Raw genomic sequence first — 13042 nt, forward strand, 5'->3', positions numbered from 1 at the left:
ACACTCACAGTTAATTTAAAGGTGAACGTCCCCTTTAATGCTCTCGCTCCTGTGTGAGAAACATAATAAATGAACCCTAATATGCAGCCCATTTCTTTGTTAAGCTTTAATTATTCTCTACGGATCATGCTCCAAACACTCCACATTGATTTCCGTCCTACAGAAGTAGCAATTGTTAGCAGTAAATTGAAACATCCCTTAAATAATAAAAAAAATAAAATTGTTCACGTCCTGCTGGGCATCATTAGCTTTAGATAATAATACAGGAGAAGCTTTTTCCCGCTGTGATGTATTTGTTAATATAAGACATAGGATTTGTTCTTATAGAATCCAGTGTATGATGTCGAGATGATGGAGATTAGGCCTTTGTGTTTTAAAAAAAATAACCTTCCAGCTCTTTGCCCAATACCTGCCTCATGCTGATCTCAATATAGAGACCGGAACACTGGATCCAGGAATATTAGTCATTATTTATCATATTTCCCTATTAGATCAGTCCTTGAGTGACAGCTGCCTGTGTGGAGCCGTCGTTTTGGCAGAAAGAGGCGGAACTAACGTGTTATTGAAATTCAGAAGAATAATGGAAATTCGAGAATTATCGGAGGATCAACGGGAAAACACTTGGGGGAGAATCATTTGAAAAGAGAGAAAATGGCAATATTTCTCATATTTATCATAGCAGAGATATCCCCACGCACTGTGTGCATTTCCCATTGGATTGAAGATGCCCATGTATTTGGGGGCAGCCCAGAGGGGTCAGTGATTTCACAGCAGATCACTAGTTGAATTCAGGAAATGAGAAAAGAAGGTGGGTGTATAGGAAAGCATTACTAAAACTTATTGGGGGGAGCAGAAACTTGGGGAGAGGGTTTATGAAAGGGGTAGTGATTGAGAATGGGCTGGGGTTTCTTTAGTTGGGTATTAGGGAAGTGCAATGTTAATATGGGGCAGATATTTGGGGAGGGGGTTTATGAAAGGGGGTAGTGATTTAGACAGGGCTGTGTTTTTTTTAAAGGAGAAACAAACCTGTACTAGAAAACCCCCTACCCTGCATAGACCATCCTCCCTCCTCCCCCTCTACCTAACTGCTCCCCTGGGCAAATGCCCCATATATTTTACTTACCCCTCCGCGCAGATTTGGCCTCAGGAGTTCACGGGCGCCATCTTCTTTTGTCGGTCTTCTTCGCAATCTGAGTTTCGGCGCATGCGCAGTTGTTTGGGACCGGAAATTTACTCCAACTGCGAAACTCCGCTCAGATTGCGAAGAAGACCGAAGTAAGAAGATGGTGCCCGTGAACTCCCGAGGCCAGATCTGTGCGGAGGGGTAAGTAAAAAATTAGGGGCATGGGGGGTTTGTTTCCCCTTTAACAAGGTAGAGATTTGGGGAAGTGTAATGGTAATATGGGGGCAGATATTTGGGGAGGGGTGAGGATTTATGAAAGGGGGTAGTTATTTAGACAGGGCTGGGGTTTCTTTAGTTGGGTATTAGATAAGTTAAGAGGTAATATTGGGGCAGATATTTAGGGAGAGGGTTTATAAAAGGGGGTAGTTATTTAGACAGGGCTGGGGTTTCTTTAACAGGTTAATATGGGGGCAGATATTTGGGGAATGGTTTATAAAAGGAGGTAGTGACAGGGATGGGGTTTCTTGAGTAGGGTAGGGATTTGGGGAAATATAATGGTAATATGGGGGCAGATATTTGGGGAGGGGGATTATGAAAGGGGGTAGTCATTTAGAATGCGTTGGGGTTTCTTTATCAGAGGAGAGATTTGGGGAATTGTAATGGTAATATGTGGACAGATATTTGGGGAGGGGAGGGGAGGGGTTTATAAAAGGGGGTAGTTATTTAGAATGGGCTGGGGTTTCTTTAGTTGGGGATTAGATAAGTGAAGGGGTAATATTGGGGCAGATATTTGGGGAGGGGGTTTATAATAGGAGGTAGTGACAGGGATGGGGTTTGTTTAGTTGGTATTAGGGAAGTGTAGGGGTAATAAGGGGCAGATATTTGGGGAGTGGTAAGAGTCACTTGTGAATGGGGAGCAGGAGTAGAGATTTTGGGTGTAATTGGACCAATACGGGAGGAGAGTTCTGGGCATGGGAATAGGGAATCGGGAATAAGAGTGAAGTTACTGAAATTCGGCGGATGAATAAATCCGATTGTACCCGGAGCCTCCAATCTCTCAGCGGTTGAAGCTCCAGTACTCGGGGGCCGGGGCAGCTCGGCCTCCCTCAGGCACAACTCCCGCTCCGTCCCATTCAGCACGTCGGACAGCGACCAGCGGAGAGACTGAATAATAATGAGACGGTGACAGCCGCCCCCTCTCTCGCCATTGGTTAAGCCTATAGACAAAGCGGCGTGTTTGTGGGCGGGGCTGGAGGAAAAATTCGCGTGTTCCCCGCCCATGGGAGGGAAGAAGTGGGCTGGCGCAGCGGATTGTTTTTAAGGAGACGTCAGTTGTCTGCTGGATCAGTCGGAGCGGAGCGGTGTGTGTGTGTGGGGTCTGTCAGTGTTGGGCTGTGACACGGGGACACACTAGCGCCTCAGGGATCCCTAGCGACTCTTCTCTCACCCCTCGGGGTCCACGGACTATTTGTATTGCCCGGACTGTTCCCTCGGATTCCCGCTGGATTGTGCGGAGGAATAAAGCCCCGTATGGAGAAGTATCTCCCGCAGCTCCTGGCTGAGAAGGACGCGCTGGATCCGTCATTTACTCACGCGCTCAGGATGGTGAAGGAAGGTGAGCGACTGCCACTTACTAACTGTCACTTCTCACTGTCACTCGCCTCTTGTGTGGGGCACAAAATACACTGGCATTTCACTCTCTGGGATCAGATCTACTGGAACTGTCCCCACCTGCTTTTTCCTATGGGGAATCACTGCCCCTGCTCCTCTATGGGAATATTATTGCCCCACTGAGGTTTGTTGACTCCTGTGTGACCCCATTATACTCCCCCCCTGGGGTACAGCCTCTTTTCTATTGGGAACACAGGGGACCTCTATGGGAACGTCATTGCCCCACTCAGGTTTATTGACTCCTGAGCTCAGGTGCACCCCCCCATTGTACACTACTGCCCCCACCTCCTTTTTTCTATGGAGAACCACTGCCCCTGCTCCTCTATGGGAACATTATTGCCCACTGAGGTTTATTGACTCCTATGTGACCCCATTGTACTCTACTGCCCCCCTGGGGTACAGCCTCTTTTCTATTGGGAACACAAGGGACCTCTATGGGGAACATAATTGCCCCACTCAGGTATATTGACTCCTGAGCTCAGGTGCCCCCCACATTGTACTCTACTGCCCACACCTACTTTTTCTATGGGGAATCACTGCCCCTGCTCCTCTATGGGAACATTATTGCCCCACTGAGCTTAATTGACTCCTGTGTGACCCCATTGTACTCTATTGCCCCCCTGGGGTACAGCCTCTTTTCTATTGGGAACACAGGGGACCTCTATGGAAACATCATTGAGGTTTATTGACTCCTGTGTGACCCCATTATACTGCCCCCCTGGGGTACCTCATTTTTTCTATTGGGAACACAAGGGTCCTCTATGGGGAACATAATTGCCCCACTCAGGTATATTAACTCCTGAGCTCAGGTGCACCCCCAATGTACTCTACTGCCCACACCTCATTTTGTCTTTGGGGAACCACTGCCCCTACTCCTCTATGGGAAACATAATTCCCCCACTGAGATATATTGACTCCTGTGTGGGACACATGCCAGTAGAGACATGTTATCGCTTCCCCCTCTTCTTAAATTCACCCTCCCCTCCATCCACTCTCAGAAGAGCACATTCATTTAACTTCCCCTTTAGATCATCCTCCTCCATTCACCATAACCTCATGCTCCTCAGTTTCCTCAAATCTTGAAGACACACTCATGTTAAACAACCAATCCCACCCCAGGATTTTACTCTTCCCTTTCATACACTTGGGGTACAATGCTCTCTAACAGTGCCCTACAAAATGGATCCTCTCTAGGGAGCTCATGCACTCATTCACCTTTAAAAATCACATTACTTGTGGCGTGGGGGTAGATCTCACATACAGATAAACAAGCCCTGTCGCCATGGTGGTCCAGGTTTTATCTACAAACACTTTTTACTCTTCATAAAGACCAACCACTTGGCTAAACTTCACTAGTGATGGGGTTGGGGAGATGGTTTGGAATCTTGTATATAAAGCTAAACTGCTCTCAGATTGTTTAGAGGGGGTCACAAGTTTCCAGGGTTTTTTGGGAAGGGCCAAAGGATAATGTATCTGAAAAACAAACATTACATTGTAGTATTGGTACCTGACCTAAATCTGTCATTACCTGTTGTAGGGGAGCTTTGGATTTGAACTAGTAGAGCTCCCTCTGGGGGGCTTGTACTTAGAATGCTCTTTTTTTCTTGATGATGGGGGTAGATATAGTGTTCTAAAACTGCACTCCCTTCACCTTGAGCATCTAATGTACCTCCAGCATATTATATCTTTCTCTGTGTCCCTCTGGGAAGATCCAATACCAGCTGTTTCCCTCATGTTAATGGTGTTGAGATCAGCCGTATCTTACCGTAGAATTTACTGTCTCTCAATAAGAGACTGTGACAGTCAGAGCTACAGAATAGTCTCCATCTCTCAAAGCCCACCCCAAGTATCCGTTCATTTTTTATCCTAGTCTGTGATATTCTGTATAGGAATTCTGCAAACGGGATTCTTCAGTTTTAGGACAACATATTGGCAGGGAAAGGAATCCTGTTGAATAAAATCTCACAGATAGGTCTTCTTTTAATGTAAGTGAGACCTCTCACCAGTGAGGAACATCAGTAGACTGCAACTGCATTGAGCTGCAATGTATACAAGGCTACAAAGTTGTTTCGTCGGTCCTGTAAGTATGGGTCTGTGTATATATATATATACCACAATGAAAAGACCGCACCAATCAGGTCTTGAAAAAAGTGATAAAATATTTTATTCAATGTTTCAGCTCCTCACTTGAGCCGTCTTCAGGACTATATATATATATATATATATATATATATATATATATATATATATATATATACAGGTATGGGATCTGTTATCTGGAAACCTGTTATCCAGAAAGCTTCGAATTACAGAAAGGCCATCTCCCATAGACTCCATTTTGTCCAAATACCCCCAATTTTTTTTAAAAAAATGTATTTTTTCTGTGTAATAATAAAACAGTAGCTTGTACTTGATGCCAATTAAAATATAATTAATCCTTATTGGAAGCAAAACCAGCCTATTGGGTTTACTTAATGTTTCAATGATTTTCTAGTAGACTTAAGGTATGAAGATCCAAATTACAGAAAGATCCGTTATCCGGAAAACCCCAGGTCTTGAGCATTCTGGATAACAGGTCCCATACCCGGGCTCTACCTTTTGTTGATATGGCAGCTGGTAATGTACAGTAGGAGACCCACAGATGTAGCAGCTAGCCATGTGCCCCAGTGGGTTTGGGCTTGTATATATATATATATATATATATATATACACATTATATATATATATATATATATATATACATATACATATATACCCCATGATGTATCCCAGCCTTGCTTACTATAGATGCTCCAGCCTGAAAGAACGAGCTTTATCTCCAGCTTTGTCGATTTTAATTGCCATTTGTTGACGATCAAAGCCTTTCCCCGTCTTGTTGAAAGATAAAACAGAAAATGTTGACGCTCTCAACGTGATGATTTCATTGACTGCCGACAAACCCCCCCATCAGCACAATTGCAGACAACGAGGGCGGAGGGGTGGGGGTGCATTTTTTATTTCTGAAGGGACCCAGTTGTCAGACCTCTCCATTGTTCTTCAGCTCGCTGCTCCTGATTTGCTGCAGATCCTTTGTGCAGTTTCACATAATTAAGCGAGCAAGGACCTATGGCCCCCATCTTGCTAACCCGCTATGAATATGCGCAGGGCAGATGTGTGTGAAAATTAGTTTTTTTTTTATCTTTAAGACAAATACATAAAAAAATGATAAAATAGATTTGTGATGTGCTATAAAGATCTCTCGGTTTATGGTGGAGGTGAATCAGTTACACCCCTTCTTGGTCTTACTAAACTCTTCATCCTCTGACCTCTACTCCGACTGAGTGGGATTTGTCATGGCGCCATAGGATTTTAAATTTAGGGGTTAATTGGCAATTTACTCTGCGTTGTATAAATGTGAACTGAAAATGGAGTAAAATTGGTCCCCCGAGACTCATAGGTCATCGTTGTTTGTGCCGTGTCCGGTCTCCGGCTCATCATTCCGACATTATTGTCATACGAGACAAATGCAAAACATTCATTTGCATTTGCCTCATTTGTGGTTTTCTGCCCACAATTGTCCCATCGTGAATGATTTATGGGAATGTTCGCTTACCCTTTCAAAAAAAAAAAAAAAAAAAAAGCTCTCAATGGCAGGTTGGTTACATCAGCATTTCCTTATGGGAATTCTACATGATCAACTCTTCCGAGTGTCCTCTCCTCTGTTGCATGTAACGGGGGATCAGGAATAGACCCAATAACAAGTCTTTGGTTATGATAAATATCTGCAGTAGTTTAACATGGCACCCAATGCTTGAGTAGGTGCAATAGATACAGAGATGCTAAACTTGCAGCTGTTCAGCCACTGTGCTCCATGGCTTCCTCCATTCGTCACCTGCTACGGCTTGATGGCTGGCAGTTGCAATCGGTCAGCCCCACATTCCCGCTGCACAAATAATATTTTCACGGAGGCTGAAAAATAAATTTCTGCCGAATTAATTCAGAGTGGCACTTTCCCCCTTCAGCCAATTAGCAGCTGCCATTGCCACGATCCATTTGCCGAGACACTTTTCCCGACTGCCGTTATATGGGCTCAGTGCCAGCTAAATGCAAATTGGATCCTGACATTTCTTTGGTGCCAGTCTCAGCGTGATTAACTCTTCATTTGGTTTGGCTAGGATTTCATACCTTTTGGGGTTGATGCCAGTCTTTGGGAGGGTTACAGGTAATAATGAGCTCCCTCCTTTTATCCCCTATGATTTTTTTTATTTAAAGGGGAACTATCACAAAAATGCAATTTTAATATACGGTTCAACATACTGAAATAAGAAACTCTCTAAATACAATCAATTAAACATTCTGTACCATTTCTGAAATAATCAAATTTACTTTACTATTCCTCTCTCTGCATCTGTTTCTCTTCATTCTGTCTTCTTGCAGCAGTTGGGTGTCAGATATTCATTGACAGTTAGATCCAATATATCTTATAGGGGGGCTCCTTTTGCCTAGAAGATGTATTAGAGCTCACTCTATTAAAATCACCAGACATGATGTCTCTCTACATGCAGAATTTGTGCAAAAGGCAGTTACTTTGTTAGATTTTGTTTGTACTGGAATCAGTTATTTGAGTGAGCTCTAATACATCTGTTGGAAGGGAAGCCCCCCTTTAAGATCTAACTGTCAATGAATATCTGACACCCAACTGCTGAATGAAGAGAGAATGAAGAGAAACAGATGCTGAGAGAAGAATAGTGAAGATAAACTTTTTCAGAAATGATACAGAGTTTTAATTGATTGTGTTTAGAAAGATTATTATTTCAGTATGATGAAGCTTATATTACATTTTCATTTTCACGATAGTTCCCCTTTCAGAGGTGATGTTTTGTTTACTACTTTCAATATAATGATGTAGATGCTCATATGGCTGGGATGGGTCTCAAAGACCCGTTGGCTGTTGGTTTTTAATCATGTAGATTGGTCGATTTCTGTTACTCTTGAGTGAGAGGAAAGAACTATTCAAGGGTTGCAAATCAGTTGCTTCCTTCTAGTTCACTACAATGTGTTTATTCCGTCCCTTGGCTTTGCTTTGGCAGCTCTCAGTGATTGTGTGACTGTTTCCTGGGAGCTTCCAATGTGCCACGTTGTATTTCGCTATCTGTCTGGCTTCTCTCTCCCCGACGTCCTCCTCGGGAAAACACTCCATCACGAGCTGCAAGGGCTAAATTGGAATTTGTTGCATAATTTACACGCCAACCCCAATCTTCCCTCCATAAGGAATTGGCCCTGGTACAAGCGTCTCAAGGAACACGTGTGCTTCAAGGGAAGTCTGTTTAGATAATCATTCACCAACAGACATGGTGTCATTGTTTAGGTTTGTTTCTGGCATAGGAAAATACATTTTTATTGACAATAAACACACAGATTTCATTCGATGAAATAGCGCTTATAGAACTTTTTCTTTAATATTACAGTTTATGATATTTAACCTGATTTGTATGGGATCTATTATCCGGAATGCTAAGGATCTAAGGGTCTTTCCACCATTCTTTAAAACTACTCAAAACATTTTCAAGATGGATTTATGCAGCTTAGTCTACCAATGTACAAGGAACAGCTATGGGACCTGTTATCCGTATTTTCAATACATTTAGTCTACTAAAAGAATCATTTGGAAATTATTTGAACCCAATAGAATAGTTTTGCCTCCAATAAGGATTATTTGTATTTTAGTTTGAATCACATACAAGGTACAGACATGGGATCCATTATCTGCATCTGGAAACTTGTTATCCAGAAAGCTCCAAATTACATGAAGGCCATCTCCCATAAACTCCTTTTTATCCAAGTTATCCAATTATTTAAACATTATTTCCTTATTTCTCTGTAATAATAAAACACTACCACGTACAGGTATGGGATCCGTTATCCAGAAACCCGTTATCCAGAAAGCTACAAATTACGGAAAGGCCTTCTCTCATATACTCCATTTTATCCAAATAATCCAAATTTTTAAAAAGCATTTCCCTTTTCGCTGTAATAATAAAACAATAACTTGTACTTGATCCCAACTAAGATACGATTAATCCTTTTTGGAAGCAAAACCAGCCTATTGAGTTTATTTAATGTTTACATGATTTTCTGGTAGATTTAAGGTATGAAGATCCAAATTACGGAAAGATCCATAATCCAGAAAATCCCAGGTCCCAAGCATTCTGGATAGCAGGTCTCATATCTGTACTTGATCCAAACTAAGATATAATTAATCCTTATTGGAGGCAAAACAATCCTACTGGGTTTATTTAATGTTTACATGATTTTCTAGTAGATTTAAGGTATGAAGATCCAAATTATGGAAAGATCCACAATCCAGAAAATCCCAGGTCCCAAGCATTCTGGATAGCAGGTCCCATACCTGTACTTGACCCAAACTGAGATATAATTAATCCTTATTGGAGGCAAAACAATCCTATTGGGTTTAATTCATGTTTAAATGTAGTAGACTTAAGGTATTGAGATGCAAATTATGGACCCGATATCCAGAATCCTCCAGGGTCCCGATTATTCTGGATAACAGGTGCCATACCTGTACTGTTTTATTATTAGAGAGAAAAGGGAAATCATTAAAAAAAATGAAGACTTGTTTCTTAAACTTGGACTGTATGGGTACGTTATTGATTGATTGTGTTTTTTTCCCCCAATGACAGATCCTATAGCTGTACAGACAAAGTCAGTAAGCAATCCATACTAATATTCTGTTGTTGTGAGCCAGTAACAAACTCAATATATTAATGCTCAAAAGGTCTAATCGAAGATTTTAGATTAAAAAAAAGGCACAGTGCAGACCTGCTAACAATATGTCTTCCTCACTCTACTGCACAGTCTAAATCCCTCGTCCCTAGGGCTATTGTGTGTGCTGGGAGATAAACAAGTCTCCTAGACTGACGTGAAGCCATAGAAACTCTGCTGGAAGCACAGCTACTGTACAGCCAGTCACAATCGGAACAGATTTAGGATTTGACAAAGTAATGAGCCAGATGTGGGGAGCGGATGTACATTTTAGAACTGCCTTTCCATGCGCTCCACCAAGTATGCAGGGAGTTACCTTTCCAGACAAGGCAGGGATTATTCTTAGCTTGTAAAAACACATACGAGTGGATTTAGCATGCGCTGAGAGAGCTATGGAATGCACTTTATAGCCGTTTGCTGGTAACGACTGTTCCATGGGAGCTCAATAGCAATAACATATGGGCATTTCATAAGCGGCATACCAGAAAGCATTGCAAAGTATATTATATTTTACTTTAGCTAGACGCAACAAGTTCTACATTTTCTATGTGACTTTTAACATTTTTTATTTATTTCATTTTTATTTTATTTTTACTTTTATTTCATTATGTTTTAGTTGATTTTAATTCTATTTTATGTTGTTATTTTCTTTTGATTTTAATATTTTGTAATCGGTTTGCTTTTTGTTATCCTTTTATTATTTTAGTAAATAAGTCACTGTATACATTTTTACGCAGTGTGTATTGAATTAACATGCTTTCATGTGGGTGAAATAAAGGCTAAATAAACTGTCACGTTATGACCGCAACATCTTTCTTTCTTTATGGGGAACCATTGCGAAAATGAAAATTTAATATAAGCTATATAGGGAGCCTTTTTACAGAAACCCATTATCCAGAAAACTCTGAATTACACAGACTCCATTAAATACCAATAATTAAAATTTAAAAAATATATATTTCCTTTTTCTGTGTCATAATAAAACAGTCGCTTGTACTTGATCCCAACTAAGATATAATTAATTTTTATTTGAAGCAAAACCAGCCTATTTAATGCTTACATGATTTTCTAGTAAAATTAAGGTATGATCCAAATTACTGAAATATCTGTTATCAGGGAAGCCTGCACATTCTGGATAACAGGTCCTATACCTGTATAAGCTTCACCATACAGAAAAAAGAAACTTTCTGTACAATCAGTTAAAACTCTTAAATCTGTATAGTTTCTAAAATCTCATAAGTCTTCACTCTCCCCCTCTCAACATCTGTCTCTTTTCATTCTGTCTTCATGCAGGAGCTGGGTGTTTGATTTTGATTGACAGATCCAATATATTTTTTAAGGGGGCTCCCTTTCCTAGAAGATGTATTAGAGTTCATTTAAATAACCGCTTTTAGAGCAAACAAGATAACTGACTATGGCACAAATTCTGCATGTAGAGAGACAGGATTTCTGGTGATTTGGAAAGAGTGAGTGCTAATGATATATTAGAGCTCACTCTATTAAACTCACCAGACATCATGTCTCTCTACATGCAGAATTTGTGCAAAAGGCAGTTATTTTGTTACATTTTGTTTGTACTGGAATCAGTTATTTGAGTGAGCTCTAATACATCTGCTAGGAAAGGGACCCCCTATAAGATATATTGAATCATTCATCTGACACTCAACTGATGCATGAAGACAGAATGACGAAAAAAACAGAGGAATAGTAAATATAAACTTGATTATTTTAAAAACAATGCAGAATTTTTAATTGATTATATTTAGAAAGTTTCCTATTTCAGTACGAGGAAGCTTATATTAAGGGGGTTATTTACTAAACTCCGAATGCAAAAATCACAAAAAATTTGTGATTTTTTTAAAATAAAATCGGACTTCACAAATCACAAATTTTTCGGAATTTATTAAACCCCGAGGATGGAAAAGTCAAAGTCTGAAAATCCGGCATCTCAGACCTGTCGAGGTTGCACATAAGTCAATGGGAGAAGTCCCAATGATTTTTCGATGAGCGCTGGGTTTCGTGCAATACCCTGAAGTTTTCAGGTGAAAATTACGAAAAAATCTTGAAAATCGGATGAAAAAGTCAGAAAAATTCATAAAAATCAGATTTTTTTCCCCGCAAAGCAAATTTACGTGAAAATGTAATAAATAAGTGTAAAAACCTGAGCGGATTTGATCGGAGTTTGTAGCAGGAAATATTGAGGTAAATTCAGACTTTGATAAATAATACCCTAAATGTTCGTTTTTCCCCTAAATTCCCCCTTAAAATTAACCTATACGAAAGTGATCCTGATGGCTGAAATCAACATGTGCCATCTGTATGATTTTATGTTATGTTACAGAGAATCTCTGCCCAAAAACTGTTTGTGCCCAATGAAAGCAAATATAACTTCTAAGCAACTTTCCAATTTAAAGTCATTAAAATTTCAGTGGTTTTAAAGTTCTCTGTCAGACGTGAGGGGCTCATAAAGCATCTGTCTGAGGCTTGTCTGAATATACTGCATGGGGTAACCTTTCTCTTTCATTGGGATTTTAGATATTTGGAAAGTAAAAGGCAAAACACTTAACAGGTAGATGAAGTATGCTCGAGGCATTTTTAAATGTCAGATCACTAAATATTTTGGCATGTTGTTGAATATAGTTTTAAAGGGATACTGTCATATGAAAAAAAATTTTTTCTCAAAATGAATCAGTTAATAGTGCTGCTCCAGCAGAATTCTGCACTGAAATCCATTTCTCAAAAGATAAAACAGATTTTTGTATATTCAATTTTGAAATCTGACATGGGGCTAGACATGTTGTCAATTTCCCAGCTGCCCCAAGTCATGTGACTTGTGCTCTGATAAACTTCAATCACTCTTTACTGCTGTTCTGCAAGTTGGAGTGGTATCAAACTCCCCCCCCCCCCGAGCAGCCAAACAACAGAACAATGGGAAGGTAACCAGATAACAGCTCCCTAACACAAGATAACAGCTGCCTGGTAGATCTAAGAACAACACTCAATAGTAAAAGCAGGCACAAGTCACATGACTTGGGGCAGCTGGGAAATTGACAAAATGTCTAGCCCCATGTCAGATTTCAAAATTGAATATTAAAAAAATCTGTTTGCTCTTTTGAGAAATGGATTTCAGTGCAGAATTCTGCTGGAGTAGCACTATTAATTGATGCGTTTTGAAAAAAAAAACATGTTTTCCGATGACCTGATCCCTTTAAGCTTTTGCCTTTACCATCTTATAGTCTTCCATATTTCAAATGTTCAGCGTTCAGCTTCTATGTAATGTCGGACTGGGACACCAGGGGCCCACCAAAAACCCTTAGACCAGGGGCCCACCCAAAAACCTCTCTTAAGTATTATTTTCTTCCTCTCCTCACTCAACCTCTATTCTCCTATTCTCTTTTCTTTACATACTATAGCCTATTATTCCATCTATTTAGCCTCTTTATTCTTTTAGAAATAGGGAATGGCCATGAAATAAGCCAAATGTTT

At 40.4% G+C, this 13042-nt stretch overlaps 1 protein-coding gene across 2 annotated transcripts in view; it reads left to right on the plus strand.

Moving 5' to 3' along the window:
- Window positions 1-2448: 2448 nt before the first annotated feature.
- khdrbs3.L (KH domain containing, RNA binding, signal transduction associated 3 L homeolog) overlaps window positions 2449-13042 on the plus strand; it is a 106513-nt gene continuing 95919 nt past the window's right edge. For both annotated transcript variants that reach the window (XR_005962013.1, XM_018268282.2), the window contains exon 1: window positions 2449-2738. Coding sequence is in view for 1 of the 2 variants with exons in the window: in XM_018268282.2 (XP_018123771.1) it covers window positions 2654-2738 (85 nt within the window). In the remaining variant the exon portion in view is untranslated. The remainder of the gene's footprint in view (window positions 2739-13042) is intronic.

The sequence above is a fragment of the Xenopus laevis genome, chromosome 6L (assembly GCF_017654675.1).
Source record: "Xenopus laevis strain J_2021 chromosome 6L, Xenopus_laevis_v10.1, whole genome shotgun sequence".
NCBI classification, from domain to species: domain Eukaryota; kingdom Metazoa; phylum Chordata; class Amphibia; order Anura; family Pipidae; genus Xenopus; species Xenopus laevis.